At 38.8% G+C, this 22,995-nt stretch overlaps 2 protein-coding genes and 1 long non-coding RNA gene across 3 annotated transcripts in view; 1 reads left to right on the top strand and 2 right to left on the bottom strand.

The window, feature by feature from the left end:
- Positions 1 to 20,002, top strand: part of LOC108261750 (uncharacterized) — a 34,287-nt gene extending 14,285 nt beyond the window's left edge. The window contains exon 3 of the long non-coding RNA XR_008393795.1: positions 19,205 to 20,002. This is a non-coding gene — a long non-coding RNA (uncharacterized LOC108261750). The remainder of the gene's footprint in view (positions 1 to 19,204) is intronic.
- Positions 8,006 to 10,902, bottom strand: LOC108261204 (macrophage mannose receptor 1). The gene is made up of 4 exons (XM_053677593.1): positions 10,164 to 10,902; positions 9,691 to 10,032; positions 8,826 to 8,917; positions 8,006 to 8,654 (listed from the first exon to the last, which is right to left on the bottom strand). Exons 1-4 carry the CDS (start codon positions 10,498 to 10,500, stop codon positions 8,550 to 8,552), a joined length of 876 nt encoding a protein of 291 aa, XP_053533568.1. The 5' UTR covers positions 10,501 to 10,902; the 3' UTR covers positions 8,006 to 8,549.
- Positions 20,003 to 20,906: 904 nt separating the features above from the next.
- Positions 20,907 to 22,968, bottom strand: LOC128629410 (C-type mannose receptor 2-like). Its single transcript, XM_053677365.1, has 4 exons — positions 22,625 to 22,968; positions 22,151 to 22,492; positions 21,183 to 21,274; positions 20,907 to 21,011 (listed from the first exon to the last, which is right to left on the bottom strand). Exons 1-4 carry the CDS (start codon positions 22,959 to 22,961, stop codon positions 20,907 to 20,909), a joined length of 876 nt encoding a protein of 291 aa, XP_053533340.1. The 5' UTR covers positions 22,962 to 22,968.
- Positions 22,969 to 22,995: the final 27 nt, after the last annotated feature.

Below are 22,995 nucleotides of genomic sequence, written 5' to 3'. Positions count from 1 at the left end.
AAGCAAATGTGAGGGCTTGTCTTACAGCTGAACGCAACCTCAGAGGAGCATGTTTGCTAGTAAAATTTATTCAAAAAATCTATTCTTCCTGTCTTGGACGACAAAACGAACCACACACATACCATACAGACCATCTCTAGAGGTTTTCTGGATACAGTTTACTTGTGGGCTGTTTTAGAGACGTCCAAGTTCACACTCTGGATGCACCAATATTAAATTCTACAGGATTATAAATAACTAGCAGTTTCACAGATTAATGGTATTGTCATGTCAAAGCAAACTATCAGCTCAATTTCCCATAATGCACCACGAATAGACTTCAGTTCAGCATTCAACACAATCATTCCTCAGCACCTGATTGGAAATCTGAACCTGCTGCGCTTTAACTCCTCCCTCTGCAACTGGATCCTGGACTTCTTGACTGGGAGACCTCCATCAGTCCGGATTGGGAACGACATCTCCAGCACCACCACGCCGAGCACTGGAGCCCCCCAGAGCTGTGTGCTCAGTCCACTGCTCTTCACTCTGCTGACTCACGACTGTGCAGCAATGCACAGCTCCAATCACATCATCAAGTTCGCCGATGACACGACTGCGGTGGGTCTCATCAGCAAGAACAACGAGTCAGCATACAGAGAGGAGGTGCAGCAGCTAACAGACTGGTGCAGAACCAACAACCTGTTTCTGAATGTGGACAAAACAAAAGACATGGTTGTTAACCTCAGGAGAGCATGGAGTGACCACTCTCCACTGAACATCGATGGCTCCTCCGTGGAGATTGTCAAGAGCATCAAATTCCTTGGTGTTCACCTGACGGAGAACCTTACCTGGTCCCTCAACACCAGCTCCATAGCCAAGAAAGCCTAGCAGCATCTCTCCTTTCTGCGAAGGCTGAAGAAAGCCCATCTCCCACCCCTCATCCTCACCACGTCCAACAGAGGAACTACTGAGAGCATCTTGAACAGCTGCATCACTGTCTGGTTCATAAATTGCTCCTCATCGGATTGCAAGACCCTGCAGCGGATAGTGAAGACAGCTGAGAAGATCATTGGGCTCTCTCTCCCCATCACAGACATTTACACCACACGCTGCATCTGCAAAGCCACCAGCATTGTGGAGGACCCCACACACCCCTCACAGTCCCCACACACACACTCCTCACAAACACTCTTCACCCTCCTGCCGTCTGGAAAAAGGTACCGAAGCTTTCGGGCCCTCAAAACCAGACTGTGTAACAGCTTGTTCCCCCAAGCCATCAGACTCCTCAATACTCAGAGACTGGACTGATATACGCACACACACACACACACACACTCTCTCTCTCTCTCTCTCTCTCTCTCTCTCTCACTCTCTCTCTCTCTCTCTCTGAACTGAACACCATCCAACTCCCATTGAGATATTTGCACATTCCTGCACTGACACTGTTGCATTTTTTGCTGCTACTGTATTAGAAAAATATAGTATCTAATTTATTGTCACTATAGACACTTTATATACACTTTACCTGGCTGCTGCCACAATAACTGCTATGTTCATATTTTTTATAAGCTAAGCTGCTGAATAATCAGTCTTAGTGTGTTATGTTTACATTTATACCATTCTTAAATGATATTGTTACTTCTTGGCTCCTATCTTCTGCACTACCTGTTATATCAGACACTTCCACACTAACTCTGTCCTGTGTCGTTAGCACACGTTTCCATGTGCACTTTATGTAGAATGTTTGTGGATCTTATTAGTTCTGTGTCTCATGTGGTTTAGTGTGTTGTTTTGTGTAGCACCATGGCCCTAGAGGAACATGTTTTGTTTCACTGTGTACTGTACCAACTGCATGTGGCTGAAATGACAAAACCACTTGAACTTGAACTACAAACAAGGCTGATGACTACAACTCCCAATGGAACACAGACACCACACCGTCTCCTGAAGATTAATCGCACACACCTGTTCCCAATCACACAGACAATCTCAAAACACTACTTAAGAGACGGTTCATTCACATAATCTCTGTAGATTATTAAACCTGTAGATTATGTTTTGTCTGTTCTGGTGTTGATTTCTGCCTTACCTGCTCTAGCCTGATCACCTGACCGCTGCAGGTCTTTTTTCATGTCTTTTGCCTTGCTCTCTGGATATTATAATCTTTATTAAAGCTCGTAACTGCAATTGCATCCATCCTAACCCTCATTATTCCATCATTCCAGGAGAAAAATGAACTGCAAAACTAGAGATTTATAGTTTAAATATAAAAGATTGCAGCACTGCTGCTGTTATTTTCCTTCATGTCACATTTAAATAGTGAATATTCTGTTAGAAATGAAGAAACACTTACCATGTACAGTACGGCCAGTACAAGACCTCTGATCTCAGCAGAGAAACAGGCCTCAAGTTGAGAGTAGATCTACACAGAAGGTACAGACACACTGACTGCACTGTAGTAATAAGGATTATAAACTGATCGTGACTTTGACAATAAGAATAGCATGTTTTATGCTGATGTTTGAGTCTTAGTTTCAGATCTGTGTGACCTGATCCTGCTTTTCCAATTACTTAAATCAACATTAGATTTCTTTTGGAGTTCCTTTATCACAACTTCTAGTGTTACAGCCTGGAACTGAAGGCGTTTTATGGCATTTCCAAGCTGTAGTTGGGAATATACGGGAACAGCTGCTCCCATCAGAGATCTGGATCTCTCCAGCTCCTTCAGACTTACTCTTGGCCTCTTGCTTGTTTCTCTGACTAATCCCCTCTCTTTTCATAGTCAAGGTTAAGCCGTATTCCTCTCATTTTTAATGATGGATTTAATGTTGTGCAGTGGGATGTTTAAAGTATGGGATGATGGCAGCCTGTTCAATGGAACAACATATAAGTTTGCCCCCCCCCCCCCCCCCCCCCCCCAAAAGTCGAAATGTTTGAGTTTACATGAATTTTCTCTTCCTATAGCTCAGTAAATGATCCTTTCCCCTTGTGAAAGTTTCATTTGCATTTGGTTCCTTGATGACATAAAGGTGCAGAGACAATTCAGAATTTCCACTTAACCCACATGGAGTCCATCATGAAAGACGTGCTGTCCAAACTGTGCAGCTTTTGTATTGCACTAAAGATGTCACAGAAATGATCAAATACAGGGCAAAAATCATATCACTAAATAAGCAAGAAAGTTAGATAAGGTTAAAATCTAACAGTAGGTTATAACTAAGAATATAAATAAATATATTTATAATAAAATTACATGATTTAACCAATTCATTATTTTAAAACATTCCGTCATCTAAATGATTTCACCATTGGGAAGGAGAATGCTTAGTCATGTCTTGAAGTTCCTTTCCTCTGAACTTTCATTTGCATTGTGTTTATCTGGAACTTGAAGCTTCTGAGGTAAAAACAAATTCATGCAAATTGTCACTTGGATGTAAATCACCGCTCCAAGACAAGGAGACCTGGCCTCTGAAAAGAACTTTACTTTTGTCCTAAAGCTAAATTATTTCTGTATCAAAACAATTATATAAATTTAATACATTTTACTCGAGCAAAAAGTGAATTTATTCAGTGCATAAATCCTGATATTTATTAAATAATTTATAATGTCACACACTAAAGGGTATGTAAAATGGACACGCCCACACACACACACACACACACACACACACACACACACACACACACACACACACACACACAGAAAAAGAGTTTGGAAAACTTCATGTAATTGAATTAAAACACATAAAAGAATTACTTTTTAAGAATCATGGGTTTTACATAAGATCTCGGGGATGCATGGTTTCCCTCTTCACGGCCAGGGGATTCGGGTGGCCTGGGTGCCTTAGAAGCAGTAGGGATCTGGGGAGTTTGCGTACCACATGACATTCTGTAGTACGTTTGGACAGCCGCATCTGAATATCTTTTCTTTATGAATGGCACCAAAACAGAAGTTTGAGTGGATGGGTTAATTCCTCTCCTTGGGGGGACCAGTGATGCGTGTCTGTGTGGATGCCTCCGTTCTCTTTTCCTGAAAGGCAGTACGTTAAACATGTTTGAGTGCCAGAATCCACTTTACGCCGTTTGAGAAGGGGCCCAGTGAAGGGGCTCTGGGAGGGAACTGTCGCCGTTTTCCTTTTAAAGGAAGATCCAGGGTTCTGTTTAGAAGAACCAGGGTCAATGGGTCTGGATCATACATCTAGGAATAAGAGATATCAAAATACGTAAATATGCATATATATATATATACGCATATAAAATATACATAGGGCTGGACAGAGCGCAACAGGGAGGATAGATAAGGAAAGGTTGTACTTACCCATGGCTTGACGAGAGAGATGCGGGGGGGGGGGGGGGGGGGGGGTTCAGTCTTCACGCTGGTAGGAGATAAGAGGAGGCCTCCCAAGTTTAGTAAATAATAAAGAAAACAGATATTGGCTTTTTATTACTATGACGCTGTTAATGACGTCCACTTGTGCAGGCAAAAGTTTTCACTAGAACAAACTCAACGGCCCGTCAGATAAGACGTAAGAGAAAAGGTGCGAGCTAAGATAAGGGTACTCCCTAAAGGTACATGGATGCTTTAATTGTATATGACACACTGTAAACGATTGTTTCTTGTTGCATGTTCCACTTTCTGAGCGGAGCGTGTAACCCTGGGCCCAGCTGGGTTCATTTTGCTGTCTTGCTGACTGATGAATAAACCTGCTTCTTCTGAATCCAGTCTCCGTGAGTTCCGCTATGTTATTTCTCTAAAAATACAAGTCAGATCTGCTTAATTAAGTTCATAGTTTAAGTTTGTGAGCTAGCAGGGCCAGTGCAGGCTGAAGTAGCCCAAAATTTCCTGCAAAACACATACACAACTCACACAAAACTGAAAACAGGTGTGAATAATCAGGAAACACAAGCAGAGAGACAACCCATGACAGGACACGGGGGGAGACAGGACATGAATCAAAACAAAACACACCTGACAATATAAACAAGCGTGACAGTTCGGAGAAGTGTCTCAACAGAAAACTCTGAAGCTTCTGTCCATCAACTTTTCTCTTTTTATAAGAATTTATAAGGATCATGGGTGGAAAAAAAGAATTGTAGGTCTAATTGATGTACAGTATCTCATAGTTCATAGTTTAACTTTGTGAGCTAGCAGGGTCAGTGCAGGCTGAAGTAGCCCATAATTTCCTGCACGCCAGGCTGAATTACACGATTGGATTGTAAAAAGTATAGACGTCTTTAACTTAGCCATATTCATGCTGTATATTCACCAGCGTAGCTTTACGGTGCATATCATGCAATAAAATATCAGCAACAGGCCTCGTCCCAGATGCAGATCTACAAAAGTAGGATTAGGATTGAATGTGCGTAGCTCTGGCTTCATAATGTTAAACATTTCCTGGATTGTGCTGTGTAGACTGGTGACTTTTTCTCCAGGTTAAATATGAAGTTCTTTGTAGAAGCAAATGTGAGGGCTTGTCTTACAGCTGAACGCAACCTCAGAGGAGCATGTTTGCTAGTAAAATTTATTCAAAAAATCTATTCTTCCTGTCTTGGACGACAAAACGAACCACACACATACCATACAGACCATCTCTAGAGGTTTTCTGGATACAGTTTACTTGTGGGCTGTTTTAGAGACGTCCAAGTTCACACTCTGGATGCACCAATATTAAATTCTACAGGATTATAAATAACTAGCAGTTTCACAGATTAATGGTATTGTCATGTCAAAGCAAACTATCAGCTCAATTTCCCATAATGCACCAAGAACTACAAACATGGCCGAGGACTACAACTCCCAATGGAACACAGGACTAATCACACACACCTGTTCCCAATCACAAAACACTACTTAAGAGACTGTTCATGCACATAATCTCTGTATTTCTACAGCGCATACCTGTAATATAAAACTCTGAAGGCTGGTGTTTCTTCAGTAGCTCCGTTTTAGATCTTCACTGCTTGTACACAACTCTCTACAAATCTGCTTACTTCACCTGTCCTCTTCTTAATATGGAGAAATTACAACATGGGTGACGCAGACTGATTTCCATTTGACTTTAACTTTACCTTAGACTCCAGACTGCTTGTTTAAACAAAACCAAACACTGACCCATCCTCCTGCGTGAAGTTGCCCCCACACCAACGCAAAATGTCAGCAAAATATTCTCAATCGTTTGTGTGGTAAAAAATGTTGTTTGTGCTGCTTCAATTCTGGAGATATTAAAAGAATATTCAAAGGTCATTCTGGGGTCACCCAGCCCCCCCACATGCTCCAAATTAACCCGAAATAGTATCAATCGTTTGTGCCGGTTTTTGCCGACTGTCTTTTTTATTTTAACAATACAGTTGAAGTAACAAGGTAAAAACCAAACAACAAATCACATTAAATAGTCGCATTCACGTAATTGTTAGCTATCCACTGTGCGTTTTCAACTTTTAAGGGACACAGCGGATCACAGGATGTGAGAAATGTAACACGAACCCCAAGATAAGTGTTTTTACTTGTTACTGTATATGTTGTTATGAGAATAACAGTCGTAATATTAACATTGTCATAAATAAATACATGCACCATAATCTGTTTGCTGTAGCTCTGTTTATACATACATAGGCCGTGTGTGTGTGTGTGTGTGTGTGTGTGTATATCTATCTATCTATCTATCTATCATATATATATATATATATATATATATATATATATATATATATATATATATATGTGTGTGTGTGTAATGTATATGTGTGCATGTGTGTATGTGGATATTTAATGACTTAAATGACTCAATAAATTAAGATTTAAGATTTTAAGATCAGCACAAACAAAGATTTCCATTTGACTTTAACTTTACCTTAGACTCCAGACTGCTTATTTAAACAAAACCACACACTGACCCATCCTCCTCAAATTTCAGCACAGAAAGGAGGTGAAGGAGTTCATCAGGTTGCCTTTAGTGAGGAACAGCCATGTGTCAATAATCAGATCCAACACTCAGCATACACGATATTATCATGGCTGCTTTATAAAATCATCACTGCCTCTTCTTGGTAACTTGGAGGCAGCATTTTTGGGCAGCGAGATAAAATCTAACCCTTTGTGAAGACACAGGAAAACTGTAGAGGAATCTTAATCATAATTATTGTAAAATGATGGATCTAGAAAGGAACTACAGAATATTATAATCATAAAGGAAGATCTACATGATGTATTAAAGGGCAGAAACAGGTCAGGGCTAAATTCTTACACACCTTACATTTTTAGGAGAAGTGCATTGTGACTATTTGAATAAAGAGTCCTGTTTTACATAGGAAACGAAGCAAGGCAGAGTGGAAGCAGTCACATGCAAACTTCATCACCTGCTCAGACGAACAAGTAGGAGGATCTTTACCTGTCATGGTGGTCATGATGATTGTTCTAATAGGATTTTCAGTGCATGTGTCTACATGAAAGTATATTTTTACTAATGAAATAAATCTGGTGTTTGGATCTGTAGCACCTCCAGTTTTGTTTGTGTTACTGATTGTTCTACTGCCGACTTCTGGTCAATATAAGTATTGCAGTTAATATTATCTGTGGAATTACATTTTATATAATACCTTTCTAATTCTTTGTCATGTCACAGTAAACCCGTGACTGCATTTCCCATCCTGCACTGCGGCCTACAAACATGGACTACACTACACACACCCCTGTTGTCAATCGCACACTCACTCCACACTATAAAAGAGACTTTTTGAACACCATGACTGCGTAGTTTTGAGTGTATTCTTGTTACCAAGTTGTTCCTCGTTTCGATTCATGGTGATTGACTTTGTTTCTCGTTTTGGATTCTAGCCATGCCCAGTTTACGCCTGTTTGTAGATCGCTTGACCCATTGCCTGTTTTGACCACGGTCTTGTATCATGATTTGGATTTGTCTGCCTGTCTCTCTCTATTAAACGTCTTTTACTACACATGTATCCGTCGTAACTTCCCTTACATACTGGCACATGACATTCTGACTACAAAATAGTTACAAGAGGTTTATATTTAAAATTGTTTATTGATGATATTAATGTATATTTTTAATGCCTTTAGACACAGAAAATAGAAACAATACAAGAAATGAGTATATATTTATAACTGTAGATGTGGAAGAAATAAATGACAGTAATAGTGGCAAGTGCATTATATATGACTGTTCAGAGTACACACAGTGTATTTACAGGTTCTGTTACATTCACTATATTCTATATAAGAATTATTCTTTACTACAACACACTGATGCATTAAACCCAGTATTGAACATACCCTCTCTGACTTTCTCCTCATCACTGTGTTCAGTGGCCTCTTGCAGCAAAAGCTGAACATGTTCAATATTAAAAAGTTGCAGTGAAATCTGACTTTAAAATTTCAGCTGCAAAGTCAAAGTGGGCGTGTTCCAATCAGAGCAATTAAATACGTTTATTCCTCTACTTCTGGCTAATCTTGTCCTCTGACACTGCCTACTGATTAAAGCTTAAATGTTGTAGGTTAAATAACATTTCAGTCAGTTTGGAATCTGCTAGACTTGAAGGTGAGCGTTTAGACGTTACAGATCATCCTTTTTCTTGTGGAAGATGTTTCCATCTGGCTGCACCTTCCAGGTCACTGTGGTGTTCTCCAACATGCCTTTTTCCTCCAGTTTCTGTTTGATCTGAGGATCAGAATCAGGATTTAATTACTCAAGCCAAAAAGAAAAGGAATACGTGTCACCGAGAAGACAAGAAATAATAAAAGGAGCAAAATTCTTGAGAATAAAAGAAATTTGAGAGTAAGAAATGCTAATATGGGTTTCTCCAAATTTCACAGACATCATGTGACTCACCTGATCTAAAATGGACGACTGCACAGCAGGATCAAACACACTCCCATCAGACTTCACCTGCAGTCTGATTATCTGACTCCTCGCTGGGTAAACTGTGGAACACACACACACACACACACACACACACACACACACACACACACACACACACACACACACACACACACACACACATGCACGCTTTAATTTCTCCATAATGTAAAGTTTTTCCTCTTCAGGACACTGCACCGTCTGAATGAATATTATGATATATGGCTTAACGAGTTCAATCTTAAATGAACATTAATTGCACAGACACTCCTTTATGTGTTAGATTTGATTACGTTATCATTTTGTTTATGGTATATTTATATTTTTATACAGTAAAATTTCAGTCATATTTCTAAATGACTTTTTGCACCAAATGAGAACAAATTGTGTTTAATTTGAACTTCATCTCCTTTCGTCTTCTTGTGCCGTCATTTGCTCGTGAACTGTGAGCTACTTTCTGCTGCATTCAAATATTTTAATGAGCTCTCATCAACCATCCCTTTACTTTATTATCTCAAGGGAAGTTTGCTCGATATAGCGGTAAATTTCTGAGAGACAGTTTACCCAGAAGGCACTGAACACCAACAAATTGTAGATGAAGGTGTTTATAAGCATAAAAAGGAGCATTTTTTATTATTATTATTATTATTATTATTATTATTATTATTATTATTATATCATAGCATTTTATTTTCACTTCCTTCTTTTGGCATCTAAACATTTTCAAAAATGCTTTTTTTCCCAAACAAGAAACGGAAAATGACGTAAAGTCAAAACTTAAGTAAATAATTCATTTTTGATGTGATATTAGAATAAGAGAAAACAGAAGACTCACTGGTGTTACAGAAGAAATAGTGCAGGTTGGTGCATTGTTCATCGTAGAACAGTCCGTTATTAACCACTGCACAGTCCTCGTAACCCCCAGCATTATCAGGTTGTCCAGGAGCCCATGGGATGTTTGAAGCGTTGGTCCCGTCTGACCACTTCCAAGTGTCTCTGTAAAGACCAATCCAGGACTCACCCTGGATACTACTCACCTGCCTTAACATGTCGTTGTCTGAACTGTTAAGAGAGCTGGCCAAGTCTGTGTGATGTGTTCGGCAGTAAGTTTGAGCTTGAGGCCAGGTCAACAGAGGACTACTGATGCCGATGAACCTGGCAGCACCACTGAAATTAGCTGTGAAAAATAAATAAACAAAAGTCACATCTCTGTCTCACAGACAATATGATACCAAGATACAACCCAAAATGTGAAAAACCAGCCATCAAACCAAGACTAGGCAAATTAACATCAGGATATTGACTCACCATTGTAGCATATGAAGGGGTTTAGGTCTGTAAATGATCTATCCCGCCATTTACCAGATGTATCTATTATAGCACATGCTTGATTTCCACCAAGATTATTAGGCTCTGCACTGATCCAACTGGTATAAGTGACACTCGTCAGTGGGAGATGGTTTAAGGACCAGCGCCAGCTATTGAAGTCATTGTACAATCCGACCCAGGTAGATGTTGTCAGACCTTTGCTTGCTGCTTCTTTCTCAAATTGTAGCCAATCAGTATCACTCAGGATTGTTGCCAGGTCAGTGAACATCACCCTGCAGTAACTCTGTGCAACAGGCCAGGTCACCGGTGTCATCATCAGGTTATAATTGTGAGGGACGGTTCTCAGGACGGATACAGTGACTGGGACCAGACCTGCTGGTGATATTATATTTCATGAAACACACAGTAAACTTTAACTGGTGAATATCTGAATATAGATAATCCTAATGGCTAAATTAAAGAATTAGCAATGTATAATGAACAATTCAATCCTGCAGTTCAGTTCAGTTCAGTTCAGTGCACATGGCATATAAAATAAATCTGCATGCAGAGAACTGAATAAATTTAAATGAAAATCTTATTGTGTGCGAAAACCCTAAAACTAAACACGATACAATAACCAAAATCTCACTAATCACAAAAGCACAAACACGAACTCAAACTTAATGCACTGACAAAAAAAGAGGGAACACAGGGAACTTAAATAAGAAGTCTAATAAGAAATATAACACCGGTGTGACTGATCATAACAGGAAATAGGGAAACAACAGAAGAAGAAGTTCGACACAGTGAGTGTGTGCCCTCTAGTGGTCCAGGGAGGAACTGCCTCTGGTGGGCTTCATCTCATCTACCAGCCTCTTCATCAAATCAGTTTTATTATTTATTTTACAAAGTTTATCAATTAAATGTTATGTCTTTAATTTCCAAACTACTTATATTTATAATTTTATAATTTCTCATGAAATTAGTGATAATTATTTGAAATGATTTCAGTAAGTGCTGAAACTACCAGTAGACCATACATGAACAGTTTAGCTAAAACAAATATAAATAAGTCAAAGAATTATAGTAGTTTGTGACAGTTTTGTAAGAGTAAAAAAAATAAAATAAAAATACGTGAGTAAAATAAATAAATTGCTAAACTTGTGCTGAAGTCAGTAAAATAGAGAAAGTTAGAAATTGAAAAATAAAAAGAGACAGCAAATGATAAAGGCAGAGTAATATAAAGCTATTGTTTATTTACAGTTTAGTAAAATCAGATATAAATAGGGTTAGAGGTAAGTGCAATATTAATGTGTGTAATATTAATGAGTGGTTTATAAAAATGCTCTCACCAGTGAGAAACAGGAGAAACAGATTCAGCTTCATGATGGACGGACAGCTGAGGAGTCAGAAAAAAAATCACAATCTGAAGGACAAAATAAAAGTCTGTAAGTATCAAATACAAAGTGATTTATTTGTGCAACTTTGTAAATGATTCTCTAATCAAGCTTTCCATCATGATCATGATCAGGTGTCAGGTTAGAGCCGATAAGCTTGCGGGACTACAGCATCCATCAGCACTGCTCATGTTCACGTCACTCACCAAGTCACATGATCACAAACACCTGGAGCAGGTTTATGCACAATGCAGCACTAGTATGTAACTTGGAGCGGGGTGTTGGGGTGTGGATGTATTTACCCAGAATGCTGTAGTGTTATGTATAGGTCTATGGCACGTCTGATCATGCATTAATTGATCGCCTGCGCTACACTATACATCAGACAGTGGGAACGGACAGCTTTCAGACACGACATTCTTCTCTTCTTTATAGTTCTTCTCAGGCAGTTTCTATCGCGATATTGTTATTAAAATCGTCCAGAGCGTATTATTGTAACACGAGACTGGATATTAATGCGCGAGCGCGAATCTCTTCCCAGGCGGAGTTCCTTCACTTTCGCACAAAACTCGGGGCGCTTTCGACATTCTCTCTGCTCTCGCACAGATACTGCGAGTGCACGCGCACACTCGGTCCTGTTGACTCAATCTCTACTTCCTCTAGAATGATCCAATCTCCTGTATTTAATGTTGTTAGAAGTTATCGACCAAACACAAGAAGACATCCCAGATGAAATTAATTGTAAATAAATTAAGGATTCATTAAAAGCTAGTTATTATTAATCATCAGTAATTAATTTTTAGGTGTTTATAAAAAACTTTAGTGCAGTGTCATATATATATACACACACACACATTTATATGGGGGGGTGCTAATGATGTCAGATACATAAATAAAGATAAATAAAATGCCATAAACAATAATGTCTGTACCTGTAAGCCTGTCTCAGTTGCAGTTCTGGTTGTAAAATCTAATGTAAAGACACATGTTGAGGAAATCTTTTATGTAAATATATAGATATAGACAGATCAAAAGATCCATTTGCAGGAACCACAGGAATAGGAGTATATTTCCGATCTAAATATAGAAATGCCATGTAATCCAGGGGTGCAAAATTCAGTTCCTAGAGGGCCACAGCCCTGAAGAGTTTAGTTCCAAACCTGCTCCAACACACTGTAGTTTTCAGATCATATTCTGATTTATAGCTGAATCAGGTGCATTTGCTTAGGGTTAAAGCTAAACTCTGCAGCTCTGTGGCCATCCAGGAATGTATCAGTATTGACTGAACTGCTGTTATAGTAGGATTAACATACGTAGAGGAAATTAAGCACGACAGAGTATATAATATGTTCTGGTTCAGTAGTGGCATCTGGCCAAGTAATTTTTGTTTGTCTGTATCACATTTTTGTATATGCGTAGGGGCATAAATTCATAAAAGCCAGCTGAGTTTATTTGTGTAGCTCAGTGCCATGTACAGTATCCATGGGAACAACCGTCTCTGTCTCTGTTCCTGAATAGGCGGTTCCATTCCTAATGTAGTCAGCTGCAAAATCCTCAGCAGGTGGAAAGAACTGAGGTGGGATCTGAGAGGTTCTGAGATGGGCTGCAAAAAGAGCATCAGGTGTGCCTTTGGATGGGATTGTATGTGTATTCCAGGCATGGATGAAATTCTGTAGCCCAACCATGCAGCAGTTTGATGCAATGGCAGAGACACAGTACTTCCAAAAGGGGTCATCAATGTCCAAAAAAAACATTTTTGACCAATACACACAATGTGTACTTAACTGGGCAGTTTATTCGCGAGTTGATTTCTACCCACTTTCTTTCAGCAGCGTGGTTGTGTCTTGACTGATTTTGAATGAATTAGTGCCTATTGACGTTAGTGCGAAAGGCCCGAAAATGATCTTGTTGATACAGACATAAATAAAACTCTTAGCTCAAAAAGGCCATGGCTCAAGCAGGTGACTCTGTAGGTACACCTCGTCATAAATGATAAGATTATTCTTGATCCGCATTACATAAAATCCCAAAAGTTTCCCACTGAAACCATCAGAGACAACAACTTGCGTCATTCCAAAACCCACGAGCTTTTCATTTTGGTCCAGTTTGTGACCGGAATACTCAGCGGAATAGACATGGGGATTCTTTTAGCGAGCAGATCCCTCTCTTCGCATCTGAGTGTATTGAGGGTAATTTGTGCCTCACAGCTCTTTCACCCAAGCTGTATCCCGAAGCTCTCAACATCCCAATCATCATCTTTATACCGTACACAAGGCCACAAACAGTAACTGCTGGAACGACTACATCCACACCATCTCTGCCTGACCGTGCGTAATCAAAATGATCAATGTCCCTCGATGCGCAAAATTTAGAAATGGAGGAAATACTGGAGCCTCTCCCGAGTCCATGTTGCTGCTGTAGGACCTCTTGAACTTGTTTGCTTCACGACTCGTCTACTAACCTGCGGATTACACTTTCATAATCATCAAGCGCACTCCACTCTCACATCGTCCAGAACAACATGTGGCTGTTAACGCGCAGTCACAGTTAATGAAGGTCTGATGTAGCCGAAACGTAATGCATGATCAGATGTGTCATAGGCCTATACATAACACTACAGCACTCTGGGTAAATACATCCACACCCCCACACCCCCCCTTCCACACCCCCTCCATCCCCCGGCGGTACCGGTACGGTCCAATCCGAGCGCAAAACATAGAAAATCAGAATAATGAGTTATTTTATTTAAATGTTTGTTCAAAAATCAGACTCGGATGCAACAACCCAAACTTGTAGAATCGAAAATTAAACTGAGAGACAATTATCTGTTTGTGGATTATTCCAAAGAAATGGAAAATGAGAGTTTGAAGCGAATTGAACAAAGAACTTCAAAGAGTTACACGGAAAGAGACCGACCACAGTCTGTCACGTGATGTAAATGATCATACCAGAATAAATGAACGCTGGAGTTTATTCTCTGATACAGGGAAGATTACTGGCGCTTTGTTAATAAGAAACACAACAATGTTTACATTTACTTACCAATAAAATAAAATCATTCAGTAAGTTTATCAGTGCACGCCAAGGGATTTATTTTATGTTCTGAATATAAAAGTCTGATTGTATTTCTCCACATCTCCTAAAATGAGTAGGCTATATTTCTGGATTTAATTACATTAGACTGGAATTATTATTATTATTAGTATTATTCATTTGATGCGATATAAACCATTATGCTTCATCACTGTGGTAATGATTTATCATGTCATGACAGATGGAAGACTAGAGAGCTGATATAGATAAAGATATGCTGCAGATAGCTGGGCTGAAAACCGGAGAAGTTTGATAAAAGGTTCTAATTATATCAAATTATATTTATTTCTCAAGTTTATGCTTTTGTTCTTTTTATTTTTAAACGGATTCACAATCATGACGTACTAAAAATGTTGCCCGTTTAAGTATCTTCAATGTAGTTAACTACTTTTTGTCAGTAACTTGTAGAGGAGAGAACTACTTTTATAAAAGTTCAGCTTGACTTTAGCTTAACTTCATCAGACTATAAAAGCTACAATTTCCAGGTGATTTCCCCAACACTGAGAGACACACTGATTTCCAAAGATTGTGGGCTTTATTAGTTTTGTACAGTATTACTTCAATTAAACCTTTAAACATTTTAACCATATTAGATTTATTTAATATTAATGCAATATATTAATGTCTTGCTAACCTTACTCAACATGCTACAATATTTCTTCATTAATTAATCATTAAATTTGAAGAAATCTGCTACTTTTTACTTGCTGATAATTGGTTTATTAACAAATTTTAAATCCACGTGTTAAATGTTTATCCTTATTGTTAGAATTAACTGAAATTTAAGTGTTGAGCATTAAAACATACCTGTAATATGAAACTCTGAAGGCTGGTGTTTCTTCAGTAGCTCCGTTGTAGATCTTCACTGCTTGTACACAACTCTCTACAAATCTGCTTACTTCACCTGTCCTCTTCTTAATATGGAGAAATTACAACATGGGTGACGCAGACTGATTTCCATTTGACTTTAACTTTACCTTAGACTCCAGACTGCTTATTTAAACAAAACCAAACACTGACCCATCCTCCTCAAATTTCAGCACAGAAAGGAGGTGAAGGAGTTCATCAGGTTGCCTTTAGTGAGGAACAGCCATGTGTCAATAATCAGATCCAACACTCAGCATACACGATATTATCATGGCTGCTTTATAAAATCATCACTGCCTCTTCTTGAACTACAGAATATTATAATCATAAAGGAAGATCTACATGATGTATTAAAAGATAGAAACAGTCAGGACTAAATTCTTACACACCTTACAATTTTAGGAGAAGTGCATTGTGACTATTTGAATAAAGAGTCCTGTTTTACATAGGAAATGAAGCAAGGCAGAGTGGAAGTAGTCACATGCAAACCTCATCACCTGCTCAGATGAACAAGTAGGAGGATCTTTACCTGTCATGGTGGTCATGATGATTGATCTAATAGGATTTTCAGTGCATGTGTCTACATGAAAGTATATTTTTACTAATGAAATAAATCTGGTGTTTGGATCTGTAGCACCTGCAGTTTTGTTTGTTACTGATTGTTCTACTGCCGACTTCTGGTCAGTGTAAGTATTGCAGTTAATATTAATTGTAGAATTGCACACCATAGGACGCTTATTTCTACAATGGCTACAGAATAGTTACTAAAGGTTTATATTCCTGTCACGTGAAGGAGGCGCGGACAGAAGCAAGTGCAGGTTAGGTAGTTTAACCCCAAAACAACAAGTCCAAAGTTTAATGCAAAAATCCACAACGTAAAACAGGCGGAGGTCAGGCGGTCAGACTCAACAAGACTCGGCAGAGAAACGAGAACAAAGTCAACACCAGGAACACAAACACGATATCACTGCTTGGTACAGACAGAGAATGTCGTGGATAAATCAACCTTTTCAGCCTAAGTCAAAAACTTCAGAGACGGAGGGGTTAGCAGATGTCAAAAAGTAAATAAACTTTATTGAAAACCAACTAAGTGTGAGAGTCTGCAGAATGTCCAAATTATGCAAAAACACAGCCCTTTATATACCTTTCTCCACAGCGTAGTCATTGTAGGCGTGGTTTTGCCTTTCCTCATTAAAAACAGACCAATCTTCTTCACCACAATTAAATATTCATGTCTATGTGTTAAATTTGTGGAGCGTGCCAAGAGAGTTGTTTTTTCTCAAAACGATTTCATGAGGTCCGGTTTGTTTGTGTTACTGATTGTTCTACTGCCAGCTTCTGGTCAATGTAAGTATTGCAGTTAATATTATCTGTAGAATTACATTTTACATAACACCTTTCTAAATTCTGACTACAAAATAGTTACAAGAGGTTTATATTCAAAATTGTTTATTGATGATATTAATGTATATTATTAATGCCTTTAGGTACAGAAATGGAAACAAAACACAAGAAATGAGTATATATTTATAACTGTAGATTTGGAAGAAGAAAATTCAAGTAAAAGTGTCAAGTGCATTATATATGACTGTCCAAAGTACACACCGTGTATTTACAGGTTCTGTTACAATCTTCTATATAAGAATTATTCTTTACTATGACACACTGATGCATTAAAGGGGTCATTTGATGCTGTTGAATGTTTTCCTTTTTATTTAGTGTGTAATCTATCTTTGTGTGCATGAATAAGATCTGCAGAGTTACAAAGCTCATCATCATCACAAAGGGATTTATTCTGTCTAACAGAGAGCACTGCTCCAGACCCGCCTAAAACGCCTTGATTGAAGTCCAGATATTACTTCCGCAAACATCTGCGTCACTGTTTGAAATATTAGCATAATCCCGCCCAAAGGCAGGTATGAAGAAAGAAGGCGAGACTTCAGTGAATTGTTTGGCGTCATGCCGTGGAGACGCTGTGTGTTTCGATACCCCTTTGTCTGGCCTTATGAAAACAGACAAAATTAGGAATCGGTGGTTAAAATTGATTTAGAACGCTGTTCCTGAGCAGTACAACCCAAACGTTTGCTTGTGTGCAGCGCATTTTACAGAGGATGGCCTCCTGAACCTGGGAGAGTACAACGCAGGCTGTTCACGAAGGCTACTCCTGAAAAATGGGGAGATTCTCACTTTGCTCGAAAAATCTTGCACTTCTGAATCAGAACCTGGAAGTGTGAGAATATTTCCTGAAGAATCTGCTATTGACTGTTCAAACGTGGAGATTTGTGTTGTGGCCCAGGGCTCAGCTGGAGACCTCTGCTAATGTGCTAGCTAAAGTTTTGATATTCAGCTGTGGGAATTTTACTTATAAAATTCACCTCCAGGGCGCAGCGCTGCATGTGCGACTCGTGACACAGGCTGTGTGTGTGTGTGTGTGTGTGTGTGTGTGTGTGTGTGTGTTGTTTTTGCATTTAAGTGTTTAATTAAAGAGTTTTAGGTTACATTTTGTAGTAAGTGTATTTAGCTTTTCTTATTTATAAACTCGATGGCTAACTTTTGGACAACTCTGTGACTTCTGGTGGGAAATTATATTAGATTAAAATATAGAATAGAGAAATTAAAAAGGAAAAGACCCTCCTTTTCTAGAGCTGAAAAAACTAAGTGTCGAAGGGGCCCGAGTGAGGTGAGCCTGCAGGGATAGATAAAAAAAGTCGTGTGTATTTAAAATAGACACACACTCACACACACACACACACACACACACACACACACACACACACACACACACACACACACACACACACACAGAAAAACAGTTTGGAAAACTTCATGTAGTTTAATTAAAACACATAAAAGAATTACTTTTTAAGAATCATGGGTTTTACATAAGATCTCGGGGATGCATGGTTTTCCTCTTCACGGCCAGGGGATTCGGGTGGCCTGGGTGCCTTAGAAGCAGTAGGGATCTGGGGAGTTTGCGTACCACATGACATTCTGTAGTATGAGTATACATAGTTTAGTAACTATGGGGGCAAATACATTTTCACACAGGCCCATTGGCCCTCTTTCACAGCAGTGAAAGGTCATTAAGGTCATCTGATCAAGGTTTACTCTCCCTGTCTAGGGCTAGGCTGAAAGTAAAAGGTGATTGTGCTTTTTCAGCGTATGCGGTAAATTATTAAAGTAATGTGCTTCTGTAAAGCCTTCCGTTATATATTTAATGTTCCTGCTCAACTGAGGTGTTCGACAGCATCTTACAACTCATGTGTTTACTATTACTTTTAATTCTATTTTACTTTATTATTATTATTATTATTATTATTATTATTATTATTATTATTATTATTATGCAGCATTTTGTAGCCTTTGGTTTCAAAAAAGCGATAAAGGTTTACTTATTTTACTTTACTATAGTTTACTATATTATTGTGCTGCGGTCATTAGAAGGTCAGTAGAAGTTTTAGACTCAGTGGGGGACCTGCACACTTTGAGACCCACAGCAGGAAACACACTCAGATCAGTTATTAAACTCACTCTTGTTAATATTTCATGATTAAAGTTAATTTTCTGCACCTGGTTTCATCATTAAATTTAAGAAAGAAAAAAAGAAAGGGGGGGGGGCTTCTAACAGTGTCTGTGGTGAAAGAACATCAGCAACATGTCCACGCGTTGTGTGCAATACAGACTTTGACCACAAGGTGGAAGCGAATCACAAAGCAAATCACGAACTGGTTGTGGAGGATTGTGCTAGAGGCAGAACACAGATAATGTTATGTTGTTGTGCAAATAAATAGTTTAATGTTTATGCTCAGTAATTGTCACGGGTTCCCCTTCACCCAGTCTCTGCTTTAAAATAACTGAAGCAGATATTCCACACAGAGAGAAAGATTCAAGACTGCAGGGTAACACTGATATGACCCAAATGATCATTTTCATTTGAACACCAGGCTGAATTACACGACTGGATTGTAAAAAGTACAGGTATCACCATATTCTATTAATATTGATGTTTAACAGCAAAATCCACCCTGAGAAATCTGAGAAGGGTTACAAAGCTATACAAAGGCTCTGGGACTCCAAAGAACCACAGTGAGAGCCGTTATCTCCAACCGGAACAATTCAGCACAGTAGTGAACCTTCCCAGAAGTGGCCGACCCAGAAAGAGTGTCTTATTACACAGTTGAGGGTAAATCAAACCTGCAAATTAAATACTACATTAAATCCTAATGTCAGTGCGAAACTGTCCACATTTCCTTATGTCCAGGAGTCAGAGAGCCTGTGCTGGGATTTGGAGTCAACACTTCTGTTACTCAGCTAGTGCAGCCTTCAGATGTTGGCATGAAGCAGGTGATTGAGCGATTCACACCAACTCACCAACCCAGTTACTATTTAAAATCAGAGAGATCCAAAATACAACAAATTAACATTCTGAACTTTCAGCAGTTGCATGTCACAGCCGATGAAAATTAGACTCCACAAACTCAGTGGCTCTTTTTTTTTTTTTTTATAAAAGGAAGGCAGACTGGAAGCAGTCACATGCAAACCTCATCACCTGCTCACCTGCTCAGATGAACAAGTAGGAGGATCTTTACCTGTCATGGTGGTCATGATGATTGTTCTAATAGGATTTTCAGTGCATGTGTCTACATGAAAGTATATTTTTACTAATGAAATAAATCTGGTGTTTGGATCTGTAGCACCTCCAGTTTTGTTTGTGTTACCGATTGTTCTACTGCCGACTTCTGGTCAATGTAAGTATTGCAGTTAATATTAATTGTAGAATTACATTTTATAGAACACCTTTCTGAATTCTGACTACGAAATAGTTACAAGAGGTTTATATTTAAAATTGTTTATTGATGATATTAATGTATATTATTAATGCCTTTAGATACAGAAAATGGAAATAAAATACAAGAAATGAGTATATATTTATTACTGTAGATGTGGAAGAAATAAATGACAGTAATAGTGGCAAGTGCATTATATATGACTGTTCAGAGTACACACAGTGTATTTACAGCTTCTGTTACATTCACTATATTCTATATAAGAATTCTTCTTTACTACAACACACTGATGCATTAAACCCAGTATTGAACATACCCTCTCTGACTTTCTCCTCATCACTGTGTTCAGTGGCCTCTTGCAGCAAAAGCTGAACATGTTCAATATTAAAAAGTTGCAGTGAAATCTGACTTTAAAATTTCGGCTGCAAAGTCAAAGTGGGCGTGTTCCAATCAGAGCAATTAAATACGTTTATTCCTCTACTTCTGGCTAATCTTGTCCTCTGACACTGCCTACTGATTAAAGCTTAAATGTTGTAGGTTAAATAACATTTCAGTCAGTTTGGAATCTGCTCGACTTGAAGGTGAGCATTTAGACGTTACAGATCATCCTTTTTCTTGTGGAAGATGTTTCCATCTGGCTGCACCTTCCAGGTCACTGTGGTGTTCTCCAACATGCCTTTTTCCTCCAGTTTCTGTTTGATCTGAGGATCAGAATCAGGATTTAATTACTCAAGCCAAAAAGAAAAGGAATACGTGTCACAGAGAAGACAAGAAATAATAAAAGGAGCAAAATTCATGAGAATGAAAGAAATTTGAGAGTAAGAAATGCTAATATGGGTTTCTCCAAATTTCACAGACATCATGTGACTCACCTGATCTAAAATGGACGACTGCACAGCAGCATCAAACACACTCCCATCAGACTTCACCTGCAGTCTCATTAACTGACTCCTCGCTGGGTAAACTGTGGAACACACACACACACACACACACACACACACACACACACACACACACACACACACACACACACACACACACACACACACACACACACACACACACACACACACACACACACACACACACACACACACACACACACGCTTTAATTTCTCCATAATGTAAAGTTTTCCCTCTTCAGGACACTGCACCGTCTGAATGAATATTATGATATATGGCTTAACGAGTTCAATCTTAAATGAACATTAATTGCACAGACACTCCTTTATGTGTTAGATTTGATTATGTTATCATTTTGTTTATGGTATATTTATATTTTTATACAGTAAAATTTCACAGTCATATTTCTAAATGACTTTTTGCACCAAATGAAAACAAATTGTGTTTAATTTGAACTTCATCTCCTTTCGTCTTCTTGTGCCGTCATTTGCTCGTGAACTGTGAGCTACTTTCTGCTGCATTCAAATATTTTAATGAGCTCTCATCAACCATCCCTTTACTTTATTATCTCAAGGGAAGTTTGCTCGATATAGCGGTAAATTTCTGAGAGACAGTTTACCCAGAAGGCACTGAACACCAACAAATTGTAGATGAAGGTGTTTATAAGCATAAAAAGGAGCATTTGTTATTATTATTATTATTATTATTATTATTATTACTACTACAACAGCCTTGCGGCTGCATTCTGAACCATATGGAGACGAGCAAGAGATCACTGAGGAAGACCCGAGTACAATGAATTACAATAATCTATCCATGATAACAGCATGAACATTTTTTTAAAAAAAAGAAAATGACAAAGACAAAACTTAAATAGATTAATAATTACTTTTTGACTTGATATTAGAAGCAATAGCAGAGAAAACAGAAGACTCACTGGTGTGACAGAAGAAATAGTGCAGGTTGGTGCATTGTTCATCATAGAACAGTCCGTTATTAACCACTGCACAGTACTCGTAACCCCCAGCATTATCAGGTTCTCCAGGAGCCCATGGGATGTTTGAAGCGTTGGTCCCGTCTGACCACTTCCAAGTGCCTGTGTAAAGCCCAATCCAGGAATTACCCTGGATATTCCTCACCTGGTCTAACATCATGTTGTCTGAACTGTTCAGAGAGCTGGCCAAGTCTGTGTGATGTGTTCGGCAGTAAGTTTGAGCTTGAGTCCAGGTCAACAGAGGACTTCTGATGCCGATGAACCTGGCAGCACCACTGAAATTAGCTGTGAAAAAATAAATAAACAAAAGTCACGTCTCTGTCTCACAGACAATATGATACCAAGATACAACCCAAAATGTGAAAAACCAGCCATCAAACCAAGACTAGGCAAATTAACATCAGGATATTGACTCACCATTGTAGCATATGAAGGGAAATAGGTCTGTACATTGTTTATCATGCCATTCACCATTTATATTTATTAGAACACATGCTTGTTTTCCACCAACATTATCAGGCTGTCCAGTGTACCAATTGGTATAAGGGACATTCTTCAGTGGGAGATCGTTTAAGGACCAGCGCCAGCTATTGATATCATTGTACAATCCGACCCAGGCAGATGTTGTCAGACCTTTGCTTGCTGCTTCTTTCTCAAATCGTAGCCAATCAGTATCACTTAGGATTGTTGCCAGGTCAGTGTACATCACCCTGCAGTAACTCTGTGCATCAGGCCAGGTCACCGGTGTCATCATCAGGTTATAATTGTGAGGGACGGTTCTCAGGATG

This window comes from Ictalurus punctatus, chromosome 29 (genome assembly GCF_001660625.3).
Source record: "Ictalurus punctatus breed USDA103 chromosome 29, Coco_2.0, whole genome shotgun sequence".
In the NCBI taxonomy this organism is placed as follows: domain Eukaryota; kingdom Metazoa; phylum Chordata; class Actinopteri; order Siluriformes; family Ictaluridae; genus Ictalurus; species Ictalurus punctatus.
Note: the sequence above shows the minus strand (reverse complement) of the source record. Positions and strands in the feature narration are given on the sequence as shown.